This window comes from Macaca nemestrina, chromosome 14 (assembly GCF_043159975.1).
Source record: "Macaca nemestrina isolate mMacNem1 chromosome 14, mMacNem.hap1, whole genome shotgun sequence".
NCBI lineage: Eukaryota > Metazoa > Chordata > Mammalia > Primates > Cercopithecidae > Macaca > Macaca nemestrina.
Window position 1 is genome coordinate 109,958,752 of NC_092138.1, and position 19,512 is coordinate 109,978,263.

The following is a 19,512-nucleotide window of genomic DNA, read 5'->3' on the forward strand; positions in this document are numbered from 1 at the left end:
AAAACACAAAAAGAACAAATAATAGTCTTTCATTTTCAATGTGTCACAAATATTTTGTTTCTTTTTTTAAGGCTCGTCTGCAGCAGAAAGTAGAAACCCCGTCTCTACTAAAAATACAAGTGAAGCAGTGAGAGTGGAGAAGGAACAAAGCAATTTGTAATTGGTTATGATCAATTACTTGTAAACACTCACAAAAATTTTTTTTCATTTTAGTTGCCATTTAGTTTTTTTTTATTTATTATTATTTTTTGAGATGGAGTCTTGCTCTGTTGCCATGCTGGAGTGCAATGGCACAATCTCAGCTCACTGCACCCTCCACCTCCTGGGGTTCAGTGATTCTCCTGCCTCAGCCACGGGAGGAGCTGGGACTACAGGCGTGCACCACCATGCCCAGCTAATTTTTGTATTTTTTATTTTTTTTTGAGATGGAGTCTTGCTCTGTCGCCCAGGCTAAAGTGCAGCGATCTCCGCTTACGGCAACCTCCACCTCCTGGGTTCAAGCGATTCTCCTGCCTCAGACTCCTGAGTAACTGGGATTACGGGCGCTCGCCACTGCACCCGGCTAGTTTTTGTATTTTTAGTAGAGACGGGGTTTCTTCATCTTGGCCAGGCTGGTCTCAAACTCCTGACCTCATGATCCATGCGCCTCGGTCTCCCAAAGTGCTGGGATTACAGGCATGTGCCACCGTGCCCAGCCTAATTTTTGTATTTTTAGTGGAGAAGGGGTTTCACCCTTTTGGCCAGGATGGTCTTAATCTCTTGACCTGTGATCTGCCTGCCTCAGCCTCCCAAAGTGCTGGGATTATAGGCATGAGCCACTGCGCCCACTTAGGTTAGTTATTTTTAAATAATTATTTTATGCTAATTTATGGAATAAGATATGTTTCAAATTTATGTTTGTATAAGTTCATGTTTTGATTAATGTTTTCTAGTGGATTTATAACTTTTGGTTTTCCAAATATATTGTTTCATCAGCTTTGAATATATATATATTATACATATTATATATATAATTCTTTTTCTTTTCTTTTAAGACAGGGTCTCCCTCTGTTGCCCAGGCTGGAGTGCAGTGGCATGATTGCTCACTGCAACTTCTGCCTCTCAGGATCAAGTGATCCTCCTGCCGTAGCCTCCTAAATAGCTGGGACTACAGGCATACACCAGTACGCCTGGCTAATTTTTGTATTTTTTGTAGAGATGGGGTTTCACTATGTTGCCCAGGCTGGTGTTGAACTCCTGGACTCAAACGATCCACCCACCTCGGCCTCCCAAAGTGCTGGGATTACAGGTGTGAGCCACCATGCCTGACAGTTTTTTAAAATATTATGCTTTCTTGGCCAGGCACAGTGGCTCATGCCTGTAATCCCAGCACGCTGGGAGGCGGAGGCGGGTAGATCACGAGGTCAGGAGATGGAGACCATCCTGGCTAACACAGTGAAACCTTGTTTCTACTAAAAAAATACAAAAAAAAATTAGCCGTGTGTGGTGATGGGTGCCTGTAGTCCCAGCTACTCAGGAGGCTGAGGCAGGAGAATGGTGTGAACCAGGGAGGCAGAGCTTGCAGTGAGCCGAGATGGCGCCATTGCACTCCAGCCTGGGCAACCGAGTGAGACTCCATCTCAAAAAAAAAAAGCAAAAAATTATGCTTTCTAAAGACTTAAAAGTTGAATACTGGATTTAATACTGTATTTTAATAAAATATGAAATACATATCTACATGTCCGAAATGACATTTTGTTCCAGGATTGTGATCACACACACAGACACACACACACACACACACACACACACACAAAAGATAGAAAAGAAAAGAAAAAAGAAGCAAAGCTAGGCTTGGTGGCTCATGCAAGTAATGCCAGTATTTTGAGAGGCAGGAGGATCGCTTGATGCCATGAGTGTGAGACCAGCCTGGGCCACGTAGTGACACCCTGTCTTCAGAAAAAATAAAAAAAAGAAGCAGGATTGTGATCATTCCTGGAAATTCATGGGAGCAATGTGATAGCCATCCGTGTGGTGTCGGGAAAGGCACTGGCACAACTGAGCTGCCAGCATTGCTGAGAATGAACCCGCCCCAGCCTCTTTACCCTGATGGGATGCATACTTGAACAATCGAATATGGTTTGGACACCTCTGTGTGTATACCAAAACCGCTCAACTGTACACTTTACATGGGTGAATTTTATCTTAATAAAGCTATTTAAAAAACAGCAGAATATCTTGAATTGCTGATACTGAATTCCTGCAAAATAATTTCTCATGGGTGCCCAGCCTGTGCTGTGGATGGGCGTGAGCTATGAGGGAAGCAGGCACCAATATTCTCCCATTTTGCAGATACAGCATGGAAGCTGCTGGGGGCTGGGCACGGTGTCTCACACCTGTAATCCCAGCACTTTGGGAGGCTGAGGCAGGTGGATCACTTGAGGTCAGGAGTTCGAGACCAGCCTAGCCAACATGGTGAAATCCAGTCTCTACTAAAAATACAAAAATTAGCCGGGTGTGGTGACGGGCACCTGCAGTCCCAGCTACTTGGGAGGCTGAGGCAGGAGAATCACTCGAACCCAGGAGGCGGAGGTTGTTGTGAACCAAGATCGTGTGACTGCACTCCAGCCTGGGTGACAGAGCAAGACTCTGTCCCACTCCCCCACCCCCCCACAAAAAAAGAAGCTGCTGCTGGGGAGTGACTGAGTCAGGAGCCCAGCGCACGTCATCCTGGTGCCAGAATGGGGCCTGCATTCCCTGGACCATGTCCTCTCTCTCCACTGCACCTCTCTGCCAGATTGCCCTACGGTCCATTGTTGTGCGGCCCCACCTGCTTGTCCCCACCTGGAGGAAAGAACTGCAATGCTCACATGATGAAGAGATGGGCCCCCAGCAGGAGACAGCACAGCCTATGGTGGATGAGGACATCCATCCACCATCCCATGGTGACACCCACAGGCCAAGCGTGCTGCAGGAGTCAGGGTGCAGTCTGATGGCCAAGCCTTGAGTGGGGAGGAAGGAGCCCCGTGGCCATCCAGTCCTGCTGCTGCTCCGCCACTGTCCCTGTTCCTCTATGCCTCAGTTTTCCTCATCTGTGAAATGGGGGTAGGACAGGGATGGGAACCAATACCAGGTGGGGCTATGGATAAAGGAAATGAAAAAAAGGGAAGTGCAGGTCACAGCCTGGTCATGCTGGGTGTGAGGGTGACGGGGAGGCCGAAACTTCGGGATGTTTGTCGGGACACTCAGCTCTCATCCCAGAGCTCACGAACCAAAGCTACCACTCAGTTGTCACTGAGTCCTTCCCTGCAGGCTTGAGGGCAGGTAGGAGGTGGGGGCCTTGAGTCACATGGCAAGTGGGTATGGGGAAACTCAGGGGGGCTGGAAAGCTGGGTGCTCAGGTTCTCTGAGCTGCAGGGCCAAGCTGAAAGCCAGCTGGTTACCAGAAAAACCCAGTCAGGGTTTCTACAGCAAACATTTCCCTCCCCACGGCCCTGACTCACTGCCATGGCCACTCACACGCACACTGACTTCCCCCTTCTCTCCCGGCCGGGGGCCCCAGAGGCAAAGAACGATGGCGCCAGCCTTGCCCCCAACCCCAAGCTCCTAGCCTTCCTCATGGGACCCTGGGAATTCCGCAGTCTGGCCAGCCCCTCACCCCCAGCCCAGCCAGCCTGCACCTACCCGGTCCCCTCCCTGAGCGGGTGGGCGGGAGACCTTGTTTCTATTTTTGTGCCAATGTCCCACAGATGCCATTGTTGCCCAGCAGTTGGTGGCGGGAAGGGGGGATTTCGATGAGGAGGCCCTGAGTGCTAGTAGCCACTTATAGAAAGTCGCTTCCAGCAATTCTTCTAGGAGTGGAGCCTCAGGGCTGCCTGCAGCCCCCACCCTCCCAGGGCCAGACCAGAGGCGGTCAGATTGGAGCCAGCCATCCCTCTGTCCACCTCAGAAAACTCAGATGATCCTACAGGCAGGGTGGCAGGGGAAGGGATCAAAGCCAGACAGACCTGAATTCAGATGGGAGCTCCGTCATTAGCCTATGACCTTGGACAGTCACCATGCCTCTCTAGGCCTCAGTTTCCTGATTTGGAAAATGGTATTCCCGCTTCATAGACTTAGGAGGTTTCAGTGCGATTCTGCCTGCAAAGTAGGTTGTCCAGTACCCAGCTAAACATGTGGGAGTAGTTTGGCTTTTTTTTTTTTTTTTTTTTTTTGAGACAGAGTCTTGCTCTGTCAGCCAAGCTGGAGTGCAGTGGCACGATCTCGGCTCACTGCAACCTCCGCCTCCTGGGTTCAAGTAATTCTCCTGGTTTAGCCTCCTGAGTAGCTGGGACTACAGGCACCCGCCACCATGCCCGGCTAATTTTTGTATTTTTAGTAGAGACGGCCAGGCTGGTCTCGAACTCCCGACCTCAAATGTTCCACCCATCTCGGCCTCCCAAAGTGCTGAGATTACAGGCGTACGTCACCACGCCTGGCCTGGCTGGCTTTTTAATCCCACTGATTCTCCCCTTGCACAGTCATCCATGGAGAGCCATCCATGGTTTAGGGGCTGGGAAGCATGGGTCCAGTTAGAGGTGGGCTGCAGCTAGTGAGAACTACAAATCTCTCAGCCATGCCTCGCTATGGCATCCTATCTCTGAGCCTCAGCCTCCCCATCTGTGCAGGGAGGAGTTGAGCTCAGTGATGTTCTAGAATTGTGTGGCCCCTAGATCCCAGGCTGCCTCCTGGGGGTCCCAGCATTTTACATCTAGGAGTCCTGGTCTCCAGCCAGATGGCCACAGAATGGGTTTTCAGAATCCCCTGGAGAAATATGCTTCTTCCTCAGCTGAGGGGGCCCCTGGTACCTCCAGTCCTTCTGGTGGTCAGCCCACGTATCCTCACCTCTCCAACTCATTTGCCTGTCTGAGAGGCCGGCACTGGGCCCAGCCTGGGGCTTCTGTGTTCTCAAAGCAGGACAGAAAAAGCATAACTCTGTCCTCAGGAGCTTGGCAGAGAATAAACCAACACGTCCAAACCACCAGACATAAACAGCAAGGGACACCATCAGCCCCCTTGGGGATAGCTAATCACCAAATGCTTATAAGAACGTACAGTTTTCTGGCTGGGCGCGGTGGCTCAAGCCTGTAATCCCAGCACTTTGGGAGGCCGAGACGGGCGGATCACGAGGTCAGGAGATCGAGACCATCCTGGCTAACACGGTGAAACCCCGTCTCTACTAAAAAATACAAAAAACTAGCCAGGCGAGGTGGCGGGCGCCTGTAGTCCCAGCTACTCGGGAGGCTGAGGCAGGAGAATGGCGTGAACCCGGGAGGCGAAGCTTGCAGTGAGCCAAGATCTGGCCACTGCACTCCAGCCTGGGTGACAGAGCAAGACTCTGTCTCAAAAAAAAAAAAAAAAAAAAAAGAGTGTACAGTTTTCCTTCCTTTCTTTCATCTTCTCTCCCTTCCCCCCTCCTTTCTCTTATCCATCCATCTTCTCATCCATCCACCCATCCATCCATCATCCATCCATCCATCCATCCATCCATCCACCCACCCATCCACCCACCCACCCATCCACCCATCCATCCATCCTCCCATCCATCCATCTATCCATCCATCCATCCATCCTCCCATCCATCCATCCATCCATCCATCCATCCATCCATCCATCCATCCATCCTCCCATCCATCTATCCTCTCATCCATCCATCCATCCATCCATCCATCCTCCCATCCATCCATCCATCCATCCATCCTCTTATGCATCCATCCATCCATCCATCCATCCTCTCACTCATCCATCCATCCATCCTCCCATCCATCCATCCATCCTCTTATGCATCCATCCATCCATCCATCCTCTCACTCATCCATCCATCCTCTCATCCATCCATCCATCCTCTCATTCATCCATCTATCTATCCATCCATCTTCTCATCCATCCATCCATCCATCCATCCATCCATCCTCTCATCCATCCATCCATCCATCCATCCATCCATCCATCCATCCATCCAACAGATATTGATTCTTGGGCTGACTCCAAGCTTAACACCAAGGATGCAGCAGTAAGAGGGCAGGCACAATCCCTGCTCAGCCCATCTGATCCCCTCAACCCGCAATCCTGCCCCTTCAGCAAGCCTGCCTCTAATATTTGCGAGGCCTGAGACAAGAATACAAATGGCAGCCTCTGGTCCCAGTCCTTTCTCCTTTTCATCACTGTGGTTCTGACAGCCCAGCAAGGGTGTTCATGTGTCCACATGTGGACATCTCAGCCCAGATACCCAAACTCCACCATGCCTGCCTCCCCAAGTAGCCAACTCAACCATCCTTCAGGTCTGGGGGAGCTCACGTAGCCATGCAGTGCTCCTCTGGAGGATGGAACAGGAAAGATCCCTGCAGCCCTGAGAGAAGGCTCAAAGCCATTTGGGATTCTGGGGTCCTGGGTACCCAGAGCATCATCTAGAAGGGAGGGGTACAGGTTTCAGAGGGGTACATCCCTTTGGCCCCACAGATTCCCCACCCTGGGAGAGGGCTGCCATTGGCAGAGGGCCAGAGGGAAACTGCTTCCCCTGAGCCCAGGCAGGGGTCCCCTTTGCCCAAGTCTGAGGGCTGTGCTACCTTCCATGGCCTCCCACAGCCTCCCAGGACAGTCTGGGGGAGCTAAGGTCCCTCCCGGCTCTCTCTCTGCCTGAGTGGCCTTGCCTGCCCCTCTGGTCAACAGTGAGTCAGTGCTGGGCCCTGCAGGCTCTGTCTGTTCAGGGGTGGGTGGGGTCTCAGCTGCCCCAAGTTTGCCCAGGAGCCGGTGAATCAGTGCTGACCCAGCTCTGCCCTGGCCTGGCTGCCTGTGCGTTTGTTAGGAGGACAGCAGATCGGCCCAGACAGCCTGACGGGAATTGCTGAGACACCAGGCTGGTTTCCTGTCTCCGAGGGTCAGGATGTGACCCTGGGCCCCCTCCCGGAATCCAGGCTCCGGCCTGCCCTTCAGGGACCCAGCGAGATCCAGCCCCTGCCCAGCGGGGCTGTCTGCAGACCTGACCGGCACACGCACTGAGCGGCACTTCCCCAAGGCTCTCGGCTGCCACCGCCCATCTAGCACCCACCCACAGGAAATCTGAGGATTCTGAGGGATGGATGGGAAAGCCACTTCTCTGTGCCAGGAATCGAAGAAGCCGGCCATAGGTCAGGAGGGATTGCGCTGGCTGCTAAGAGCCACCACCCCCACTACCACGGCCAGCCCCATGCCTCTAGGCCTTTGCTATGCACTGGCTTCTGCCTGGAATGCCCTCTACCCTGCTATTGGGCTAGATACCAGCGGCCTTTTCCCTAATGCCCCTCCCTCCTCTACCTTCAGTGCTCATCACCCCATCACCCGCGGCCCCCTGAAGCTCCACTTGCTGATCCCACCACTCAGTACCAGAGCTGCTGATGCCACCTGTGCCTCCCTGGCTCTACCTTCTCTCTGCATCATCCACACAGGCTGGGCACAGAGTGGGCACCTGGTGAGGGCTGCGCAAGGGGGGACTGTGAGCTCTAGACCCCACTCTTAGGGGATGCCTGGGGAGGAAGGTGCCTCCCAGGGAAACCACAGGTTCCTTGGTGGTCACAGCAGTAGGGGCTGGCGGGATCATGGGCACAACCCTCAGGGCAGGGAGACAAGAAGCACCAGGAGGAGGAAGGCCCAGCTCTGTGAGACTGGACCTCAGCTTGCCCTGCTGAAAATGAATTCACAGCCCTGCCCCACTGATCTTTTTTTTTTTTTTTTTTTTTTTTTTTTTTTTTTTTTTTTGAGACAGGGTCTCGCTCTGTCACTCAGGCTGGAGTGCAGTGGCGCGAACTTGGCTCACTGCAACCTCCGCCTCCCAGATTCAAGTGATTCTCTTGCCTCAGCCTTCCTAGTAGCTGGGATTACAGGCACCTGCCACCACACCTGGCTAATTTTTGTATTTTTCGTAGAGATGGGGTTTCACCATGTTGGCCAGGCTAGTCTCAGACTCCTAACCTCAAGTGATCTGCCTGCCTCAGCCTCCCAAAGTGCTGGGATGGGATTACAGGCATGAGCCACCATGCCTGGCCTGCCCCATTGATCTTGTAGCAATAACCATTGAGGTTCAAATTATTCAACTGATGCAAAGACGTTCTGTAAACGGTAACAGCCCTGGCAAAATGAGGATGTTTGCAGGTGAGAAATGGAGCCCAGAGAGAAATAATAATAACAATAACCGTAGCCACCATACGTTGAGCAGTCGCTCTGGGCAGGTCCGGCGCTTGGTGTTTTGCTTGCACCATCCCGCCGGATTCTTACAACACCCCTGGGAGGTAGGTGCTGTTAATGAATGGTTCCAGGTTTCCCATGGGAAAATCAAAGCTTAGAGGTGGCCCAAGGTAATGTGGCTCTCAGAGGTGGAGTCGCAGTTCAATTGGAGGGCTGTCTGGCTCCAGAACCTGTGTTCTCAATCCCTGCATCAACGTCACACAGCAGTGCACATATTTGTGCACGCATGCATGCATTCAGTCACACATTATTTGGGGCCGGACGCAGTGGCTCATGCCTGTAATCCCTGCACTCTGGGAGGCCGATGCGGGCGGATCATTTGAGGTCAGGAGTTCAAAACTAGCCTCTCCAACATGGTGAAACCCCGTCTCTACTAAAAATACAAAAATTAGCTGGGTGTGGTGGCGGACGCCTGTAATCCCAGCTACTTGGGAGTCTGAGGCAAAAACAAACAAACAAAAACAACAAAAAACCAACAAACAAAAAGAGTGATTTGGTGTAAGCCAGGTCCCTGGACCAGATTCTGCTACTCTGTGTTCTCAGGCGAGCTCCTGAGTCCAAGAAAGGTGTATCTACCAGCGAGTGGGGAGAAGGACCACCCTCGGCACACCAGATGCTATGCGAGGTGCTGGCCAGGGACAGATCCAGGACTGAACCCTGGGTTTCCTGGACCCCAGATATGTCTACCACTTCCTCAAATGAACATCCCTCAAAGCCCTGAAGCTTGTAGCCTGGCTCCTTGAATTAAAAGGTGGAAGCTCACTGGAGCAAGTTCCCTAGAAGACGCAGAGGCTGACGGGAAGATTTTGTTGTCATGAACTGAGGGATTCTTGGAATATGGCATGAGTCACAGTGGCCCCCTGCCGTGTCCCTAAAATCCCTCCAAGAACTGTCATTGCTCACAGGATAAAGATAAACTTCTTAATATGGCGACAAGCCTTTGCCATCTCCCCTGTCCTGCTGGGGAACCTCTAGCTCCTGCCACCTGATGACCCCAGACAGAGCCTGCTCCCTCTGACTCTGCATTCACTCTATTCTGTACTCTTCCACACCACCTCCTTCCTTGGTGAGCTCCTGGACATCCATGACGTTGCTTCTTCCAGGCCCAAGTCTCCTTAGCTTCTAAGATCAGATGAGATCAGGTGTGTTCAGGATGGTGTGGCCATAACAAGCCCTGCCTAATCCTGTAGCAGCTGGGGTACCCTGGCCCCATGCCCCCTGAGAATGCACCAGTCCCCTGGATCTTGGCTGGCTATCTACAAACCTGTCTACACGCCTGTCTCCCATAGACCTGGACACCTGCCTAGGGGCCCTCCTCTCACCCTGGCCCCGTATTGAACAATTCGGTTGGGGGATCCCAGTCACCCAGAGGAGGCACAGGGACCTGAACGTTAAAACAAACAACGTGAACTAACAGAGGCAGTCCTATTTTGAATATCATTACCAAATTTGAAAAAAAATGACAATGCCTATGAAAACCACACAAAGTGTGTTTGGCACTATCTATGATTTGGAAATTATCAAAGCCCACAGTCCTCGTGGAGGGCAGGGCGGTAGGGAGCAGGGTCCCCCGATATTGGTGGTCTGAGCACTTTCTTATCACTGCACAAATGCAGGGCAACTTAACAGTTTTGGGGGCAGACTGGCCATAAGTTTACCCGGAGCTGACACAGCGAAGTTGTTATCAGGACCTAAGGCCACACCAACCAGGTGTAACCTCCAGTCCAACCAGGCCAGAAGCCACGTGAATACTGAGATCCACCTGGGGAACCAAGTGGCAGGCTGGCTCTGGCATCCCCAGGGATCTAGTGTGAACTCTGGCCCTGGGCATGTCACTCCACTGCTCTCAGCCAGCCTCAGTTTCCTTCTCCAAGAAGTGGGGATAATAACAGACCCTGGCAGATGAGCCTCGGGAGGCTTAATACATGTGAGATGCTTAATTCCTGGCGTAGAGTTGGCCCTAGCACCATCTCTAGCACATAGTGCTTAACAAAGATGTTATTATTATTAAGGACAAACATATCAGACAAACTGATGGTGGGCTGGGGGGGGGTCTCCTGGGGAGAATCGTCTCCAGGCCGCAGCAGCCTTTGGATCTCTGAGGGTCACAGATGTTCAATAGGGGACATTCCAGGGAGAAAGATCTGGGCTCAACTGAGAAGCACTTTTCTTTTTCTTTTTCTTTTTTTTTTGAGACAAGGTCTCACTCTGTCACCCAGGCTTGAGTGCGGTGGTGCAATGTCGGCTCACTGCAACCTCCGCCTCCTGGGTTCAAGTGATTCTCCTGCCTCAGCCTCCCAAGTAGAGCTGGGATTACAGGCACATGCCACCATGCCTAGCTAATTTTTGTATTTTTATTTATTTATTTATTTATTTTTATTTTTATTTTTTTGAGACAGAGTCTCACTCTGTCACCAGGCTGGAGTGCAGTGGCACAATCTCAGCTCACTGCAACCTCCAACTCCCTGGTTCAAGCAATTCTCCTGCCTCAGCCTCCCGAGTAGCTGGGATTGCAGGCACACACCACCACGCCCAGCTAATTTTTGTATTTTTAGTAGAGACGGGGTTTCACCATGTGGGCCAGGATGGTCTCGATCTCCTGACGTCGTGATCCACCTGCCTCGGCCTCCCAAAGTGCTGGGATTACAGGCGTGAGCCACCACGGCTGGCCCAAGAAGCACTTTTCAAAGTCTGAGCTCCCTAGAGAGAAGCTGCGTGCGTCCTCTAAGATTCCGTGAGGTCTCCACCATCGGAGGTGCATAAACGAGACTCGCTTGATGCCCCCACCCATCTGGCTCTTCTCTACTCAGCTCTTCCCACCTGAGTCTTGTGGTGGCACCCACAAGATTGCCCTGATCCAGACCCTGCCCCTAGAAATGGCACCTCTTATGGGCCCTTTGAGATGCCCACATCACTCTTTTGGCAGGGGGCCTAATGAGGACTCAGCCACTGCCCCAGGGACGCCACAAGGAAGGCACCCCTCACCCCTTCTGCCTTGGAGCTTCCTCTGAGCCCGCACCCGACCCTGCCATGGGACACTCACCCTTGGGAACTCCAGGAAGAGAACATGGACTTCAAGGATGGCATTGGGCGCCTGAGCCACGCAGCCCTTCGAGACCTGGCTAGTGGTATATGTCACCTTGCCCCTCTCGGGGTCCACAGGCTGAAGGTCACAATGGACTGTTTCTGCAAGACCTGTTGGAGAAATCCAGAAAGAGGCTAGGTGAGAATAAGGTGATGGCAATGACTCCTACTTTCCAAACTTCTCCTAGGGACTTGACATGAGCTAAGGGCTTTCCTGCACCATCACAGCCACCTTACGAGGTGGATATCATTATATTTATTCCATGGATTGAAAAACCAAGGCTTGGAGAGGAAATATCTCCTGCCCAAGGTCAGTGTTACTACGTAAAGGATTGATGAATAAAAGGACACCCAGCTAAATTCAAATTTCAGATAAACAATGAGTAAATTTTTTGAAGTATTAGTATATTGCAAATATTGCACAGAACATACTTATACTAAATTTTCATTGTTTATCTGAAATTCAGATTTCACTGGGCCTCATATATATGTGTATATATACACACATATATACATATATAGATATACATATATAGATATATACATATATACAGATATATACACAGATATACATATATACATATATAGATATATACAGATATATGCATATATATACATATATACATATACAGATATATATACACATATACAGATATACATATATACATATACAGATATACATATATAAATACACACATATATATTTTTTGAGATGGAGTTTTGCTCTTGTTGCCCAGGCTGGAGTGCAATGGTGTGATCTCAGCTCACTGCAGCCTCCGCCTCCTGGGTTCAAACGATTCTCCTGCCTCAGCCTCCCAAGTAACTGGGGTTACAGGCATGCACCACCACACCTGGCTAATTTTGTATTTTTAGTAGAGACAGGGTTTCTCCATGTTGGTCAGGCTAGTCTCGAACTCCTGACCTCAGGTGATCCGCCCGCTTCGGCCTCCCAAAGTGCTGGGATTACAGGCGTGAGCCACCATGCCCAGCCAGTCTCCTATATTTTTATTTATTTTTTAAAATTATTTTTCATTTTTTATTTTTTATTTTTTTAGACAGAGTTTTGCTCTTGTTGCCCAGGCTGGAGTGCAATGGCATGGTCTCAGCTCACTGCAACCTCTGCCTTCCAGGTTCAAGTGATTCTCCAGCCTCAGCCTCTTGAGTAGCTGGGATTACAGGCGTGCGCCACCACGCCCGGCTAATTTTTTGTATTTTTAGTAGAGATGGGACTTCTTCATGTTGGTCAGGCTCATCTCGAACTCCCGACCTCAGGTGATCCGCCTGTCTTGGCCTCCTAAAGTGCTGGGATTACAGGCATGAGCCACTGCACCTGGCCTATTTTTTATTTTTATTTGACAGACTCTGCTCTGTTGCTCAGGCTGGAGTGCAGTGGCGAAATCATAGCTCGCTGCAGCCTTGACCTCCCAGGCTCAAGTGATTCTCCCACCTCAGCCTCCTGAGTAGCTGGAACTACAGGCATGCACCACCACACCCAGCTAATTTTTTCATTTTTGTAGAGATGAGGTTTCACCATGTTGCTCAGGCTGTATTGAACTCCTGGACTCAAGGGATCCTATCACCTTGGCCTCCCAAAGCGTTGGGATTACAGGCATGAGCCACCACACACGGCTTATTTTTATTCGATGTATCTGGCAACCCTATGGTAAGGCAGGAGCTGAGATCAGGAGACAAAGCTTCCTCTCTTGTGCCTCAAGGTGGTGGGAGGAATGGTCTGAAGGGGTTGAGAGTTCCCTAGCCCCAAGGGACAGGGCGAGCTGAGAAGGCGGCCCAGGTTTGGAGGGAGGCTGCCGGAGCAGGCCGCAGAGCCCGGAAACACAGGTCCTGAGGGAAAGGAATGGAATTTCACCCGGACCCAGCAGGGTCGGAAAAGGAAATGAGGTTCCTACACCTCGTCCTGAGGAATGTGCCGGAGGAAGGGGGCTCCGGAGGAGGGAAGGAGGACAGAAGGGGAGACTGTTTGGAAGTTTGTGTCTCCATCTTGTCGCGCTCACTTCCTGTTTTCTTGGAGATCAAAGATGGGCACGGAGAGACTGGCCTCATATCCAGCCAAGGCCGGCTCGGAGGAGGGGGCAGGGAGGCTTCTTCTGAATCCTGGGCTGTCTGGAGCCTCACCAGCCTCCATCCTCACCTTCCCACAGCACGCTGGGCTCTGGGCCCCAGAAGTCAGCAAAGGACGTGAGATAGCTGCCCCTTGCCATGGCAACGCCATTCCCAGCTCTGTCTTGGGAAGGAGAAGATCTGGATGAGGACCTCTGAAGGCCACGGGGGCCCGGGCCTTATATGTCCTCTCTCTGGCCCTATCCTACATGTCCCAGGGACTCTGGAGTGCCTGGACATAGTGGCATTTTGGTTTAAAACAAGCTCCCCTGGCCGGGCGCGGTGGCTCAAGCCTGTAATCCCAGCACTTTGGGAGGCCGAGACGGGCGGATCACGAGGTCAGGAGATCGAAACCATCCTGGCTAACACGGTGAAACCCCATCTCTATTAAGAAATACAAAAAACTAGCCGGGCGAGGTGGCAGGCGCCTGTAGTCCCAGCTACTCGGGAGGCTGAGGCAGGAGAATGGCGTGAACCCGGGAGGCGGAGCTTGCAGTGAGCTGAGATCTGGCCACTGCACTCCAGCCTGGGCGAGAGCGAGACTCCGTCTCAAAAAAAAAAAAAAAAAAAAAACAAGCTCCCTGGAGCCAGGATGACCTGGTCTGCCCCTCAGGCCCAGTGCTTACCAGCTATGTGGCTTTGGTGGGTCATTCCACCCCGTGGGGCTTCAATGCCTGGTCTGTAAAATGACAACAAACAGAGCCTACATGATCCACAGAGATGGTTGGGAGGACTCCCTGAGACTGCGTACATGGCAATTCTTATTGAAATTTCTATTTATTTATTTTTCAGACAAGGTTGCCCTCTGTCTCCTAGGCTAGAGTGCAGTGGTGTGATCACAGCTCACTACAGCCTTGAGCTCCTGGGTTCCAGCGATCCTCCTGCCTCAGCTTCCCTAGTCGTTGGGACTACAGTTGTGCGCCACCACGCCTGACTAATTTTTTAAATTTGCAGTAGAGACTGGGTCTCGCTATGTTGCTCAGGCTGGTGTCAAACTCCTGAGCTCAAGCAATCCTCTCACCTTAGCCTCCCAAAGTGCTAGGATTACAGGTGTGAGCCACCACATGTGAGCCAGCATGCCTGGCCGGCAGCTCTCTTAATTACAGTTATTTTACTGACTTCAGTCACTGTAGAATTGACTGGTCTAAGGGGTGGGGTGGGGTGTAGTGGCAGGATGGGGTGGCCTCCAGGTGACGGTCCTTCTGGATGGAGAGGTCACTGGGGTCTCTCTTACCCCAACAAAATCAAGGGCCAGTACCATCTCCTGTCTCCAGCCCCTCTGACCCACCAGCCCTCATGTTCTCCCCACCCTCTCCTTTTGTCATCAGTGAGCACAGGTTCCTTGGTTCTTACCTAGTTTAAACCCCTCCTACTCAGATGGGGAGACTGAGGCCTGGAGGGGCGGGACAGGTCAAGTCTCACAGGACGTGGCTGACCAGGCCGGGCCGGGGACCCACGTCTCCCGACATGACCCAGTGTCTGGCCTGCAGATTATCGCAGCGGCTCCCTCCTTCCCTTTGGGACTTTCCCTGCCCCCTCCCCAGACTTCCAGGAACCCCAGTTCCTCCCGGATTGCTGGGGCCGCCTGGGGCCGCCTCCTCCATGCCGTCAGCCAGCGGGAGAGGCCACAGGCCTGGCCATTATGTAATGATCAGATAACAGGCCTGGCGGGGAGATCAGATAAGAGGTCCATTTATTTTGGGGCCTTTTCGAATCCTGGCCGCCCCCACCCCGCAGACGAGAATGGGGAGACAGGAGGGAGTGTGACGCCTGGGCCTGTCTCCCGGAGCCTGAGGCGGGCCCAGACCAAGTTGAAAACAATCCCCTGGCACCAAGGGAAACGCCAGGGCCTCCCGGGACTGGGTCAGAGGAGGAGCCGCTGGGGGCCTGGGTGACTGGAGCCCCAAGTGAGAGACCCAGGAGCCACCTCCCACCACTGTCCCCTCTCCACCCTCGCCACCCACGTGCACACAGCACCTCCCAGACTTTCCAAACGGCTACCTCCAGCACCTTGGAGGATGATCAAGAAAAACAGCTCTGGAGCCAGATGGCCTGGGTCAAATCCCAGCTCTGCCTCTTAAAATGCTGGTCACCTTGAGCAGAAGCCTAACCTCTCTGAGCCTCAGTTTCCCCATTTGCAGGCCACCAATAATCGCTGCAGATGCTCCCATCATGCTTACCGGGAGCCTAGGTAGCATTTCAAGGCTTTACACAAGTGAACTCATTTGATCCTCACAGCAGCCTTATGAGGTAGGCAACTGCTATTATTACACCCATGCACACTCGAGGAAACTGAAGACCAGGGCGGTTCAAGAATGTGCCCGAGGTGACCCGGCTACTAAGTGTCAGGGCCTGGATTTAAACCCAGACAGTCTGGCTCCAGCAAGCAGCAGGCATTCGCAGGCTGTGTGTGTCAGTTTGATGGGGTAACCCCTGTCAAGTGCCTGGTACTGAGTAGGTGCCCCAGACACAGAAGCTGTCAATATTGTTTCATCACACCAGGACAGATACTTTTCTTCCCCCCTGCACCGCCACTGCCCCTGCTTTTTTTGTTTTTTTCTGAAATAGAGTCTCACTCTGTCACCCAGGCCAGAGTACAGTGTCTCGATCTCGTCTCACTATAACCTCTCCGTCCCAGGTTCAAGCAATTCTCATGCCTCAGCCTCCTGAGTAACTATAGGTGGACCACCACACTCAGCTAATTTTTATATTTTTGTAGAAATGGGTTTCGCCATATTGCCCAGGCTGGTCTCAAACTCCTGGGCTCAAGCGATCCACCTGTCTCGGCCTCCCAAGGAAGATACTTTTCAACAAGGGTCTTTTTTGCTGTAAGGCCTGCCCCATCTTGTTCAGTACCTCCTGGCCACTCTTTACCCTTTTTAGGTCCGATTACAGCCTCCCAGGTTTCCCAGCATCCAGCCCAGCCACTGTCCCCAGCCACCAGGAGGTCTCAGCATGCCTTGGCCCCGGACTCCCCCATGGTTCCACCATGCCTGCAGGGTCAAGTTCCTGCACTGCAGCCTACAGTAGAGATGAAAAGCACAGCGATTTGACAGATGCCAAAGGTTCAGGTCCTGATTCTTCCACCCGCCCACTGCCTTTCCATCCTCAGTATTCTCATCTGTAACATGGGGATGAAGGTCATCATAACAGCTTCCTATGGAGTCGGCAAGCAGGCCAGTAAATTACCCCTGCACAGCACTAGGCCAGCTCCTGAGAAGTGGGGGTTGCTCAGGAACTGGTGACAACTGTCACAATTATTTATGCCCAGTCAGGGGAGATGTGGGCTCTTCCCCTAAACACACCTCGCTTCCTACCCCTGCCATGCCCTTTCCCAGATCAACGCTCATCCTTTGTTTGACCATCTGGCCTTTTTCTTTTTTTTTTTGGAGAGTCGGGGTCTTGTTCTGTTGCCCAGGCTGGAGTGCAGTGGTGCAATCATAGCTCACTGTAGCCGCCACCTCTTGGCCTCAAGCAATCCTCTGCCTCAGCCTCCCGAGCACTTACCGGTATGAGTCATTATGCCCGACTCAGTTTTAAAAATGTTTGTGGAGAAAGAGTCTCACTATGTTGCCCAGGCTGGTCTTGAACGCCTGGCTTCAAGTGATCCTCCCACCTTAGCCTCCCAAAACATTGGGATTACAGGCATGAGCCACCATGCCCAGCCCCTAGCCAACTTCTATTCATCCTTTAAAACCCTGTCCTGAAAATCTCATTGAAGCCGGTCCCTCCTTCCTTAGGTGCATCTGTCCTTGGATGTCCTTGGAGACCCATACATGCCCAGGTGTGCTGTTTTGATTTGCCAGTGTGTCTGCACTCCCAGCAGACAGTGAGTTTCTCCAGGACAAGGAGAGTCCACACCATTCCATGTTCCAATCACTTAGTCCAGGGTTCAGAGCAAACATCCATTTCCACTGTTGGATACAGTGAGTTCTAGATTTCTCTTCAGAGAATCAGTATGTCAGTATGTTCAGTTCTTTGTCCCCCATTTTAAAGTTTAACTTCCTCGTAGTTTCAGTAAACAACCTTTTCCACCAGTTTTAATCAGTAGTTCACATCTGTTCCCCTGGTCACCTGCTCCGTCCTGACTCATCCTGGTCATCTGCTTTGACCTCACCCCTGGTCACCTGCTTTGACCTAAGTCACCTTTAGTGACCTGTTCCAAACCATCCTTCCTGCCAAACTACTCACCCCGCCACTCTGGCTCATACCCTTGCTCTCTCTAAAATAGCCAATTGGAATTAGCTTAGACTGTGAGGTCCAACCTTAGCCAATAGGGGAATGATGCAGCAGTAGGGGCTACCTGCATCAGGAATAAGAACCCCTTTCCCTCCCTTGTTCAGGTGTGCTCTCGCCATTACTCCATTCTTGAGTCGCACCCTTGTATAGAAGTAAAAATTGCCTTGCTGAAAAATGAAATTTATGTTTGAGTGCTATTTCTTTGCGGCACTGAGGAACAAGCATTTTGTTTCTAACACCACAAACATCCATTTGTGGAACTGGCTGGTCAGGGCTGCCTCTGACCTGCTGGGTGACCCACATCAAGTCCCCCCACCATTCTGGGACTCTGCTTCCCCATGGCTAGTGGGTAGGGAAGAGGGAGGGGTGGATAGGACATATTCTAAGTTCTACTGGGGGTCTGACAGTCTGAGGTTTCACCTAAGGATGAAGGCAGGAAGAGACGGCAGGGCATAGATGGGGCTGCTGAAGGTAAAGGCAGGGTCCCAGGGGTTGTGCCCCGGATGGGAGGGCTGTTATGGGGGCCAGGGAGAAGGTTCAGTGCCTGCGGGGAGAAGATCAGGCAACAGGAAGATCCTCATCCTCTCCACTGTGGCAGCACACTGCAGTGATTAGGCCCAGGGCTCATGCCCCAGCGGCTAATTTCAGGGCAGTGTTACTTGGGTAAATTCTGTCACCTGACTGGGTTATACGAGTGCCTCAGTCTCCCCATCTGTCAAATGGGAGAGAAAGAGTGTCTCCTTTGTAGGGATTTTGCAAGCATTAAGTCTGATAGTACACATACTTAGAGCAATGTCTAGCATACTGTAAGTGCTGAATAAATGTCAGTTGTTATACCAACTCTTTACCCCATCTCCACCCCTGCCACAGGGGTTGAAGCCAGCTGAGCCCTAGATGAGGGTCCCCTTCAGCCTCCAAGGCTGGTGCCCCAAAGCCTGGGCTGGAACTAGGAAGCGGGGTCCCAGAGCCAGGGTAAACAGTTCTCCAGGTCTCCAGCATCCAGGCCACAAAAGTTGTGGGGAAAAGAAGCTGAATTTGGAAGCAGACAGCCTGGAGTTGAAATTTGCACCTGTCATTTGTCCCAAGCCTCAATTTTCTCATCTGTAAACTGGGGATACAGGCCAGGAGGAGCTGGCCCTCTGCCTGACACGCTGGGGACAGAGGGGAGGTGGCTGCCTCACTGTTGCTCAGATCCACCTCCAGCCCTGGGGCAAACGAATGGGTCTGTCACCAGAGGGCCCAGCACCAACCCGTCTGTGACCACAAGCAAGTCACTCTGTTCCTCTGGGTCACATCTATCTGGCTGAGGTGAGGGAGAATCCTAATAGTCACATTCCCCATGTCTTGGGGAGCCCACCCTCTCCTAGTTCACATGGCTCCTGCTCCAGCCTCCTTTTCCTCCCAGCAAATGGGAACGCAGCCTCTAAGAGATGGGCGTTTGAGGTCTCAGCCTTGCACCACTGACCCTTCTGCAGCGAGTCCCAGACCCCGACACAGACAGCCAGCAGCATGGGGACTTCAAGTCCTCCAGCAAAGGATCCTCCACACCCACGAACACTCTTCAATCCCAGTCGCCCAGCACGGGCCACGAGCCCCTGCAACCCTGCTGCCGGGACGCAATCCACATGAAATAATCCAAAATACAGGAAAAGGCGCACGTACCAAAACTGTGCATGGCGGTGGTATTTATAACTAGAACAAAGGAGAAACCACCTAAATATTTAACAATAAGGGATCTGCTAAGCAAACAGTGACAGGTTGATGGGACAGAATATTCCAGAACTGCAAGAGGATGGTCATGGAGTTCACAGGACAACATGGAGACCTGGTTCG

At 51.9% G+C, this 19,512-nt stretch overlaps 1 protein-coding gene across 1 annotated transcript in view; it reads right to left on the bottom strand.

Moving 5' to 3' along the window:
* The window catches only part of LOC105463960 (endoglin), a 43,804-nt gene that overhangs the window by 20,555 nt on the left and 3,737 nt on the right, over nt 1–19,512 (bottom strand). Inside the window, exon 2 of the mRNA XM_011711462.2 lies at nt 11,282–11,433. Coding sequence (XP_011709764.1) covers nt 11,282–11,433 — 152 coding nt within the window. The remainder of the gene's footprint in view (nt 1–11,281; nt 11,434–19,512) is intronic.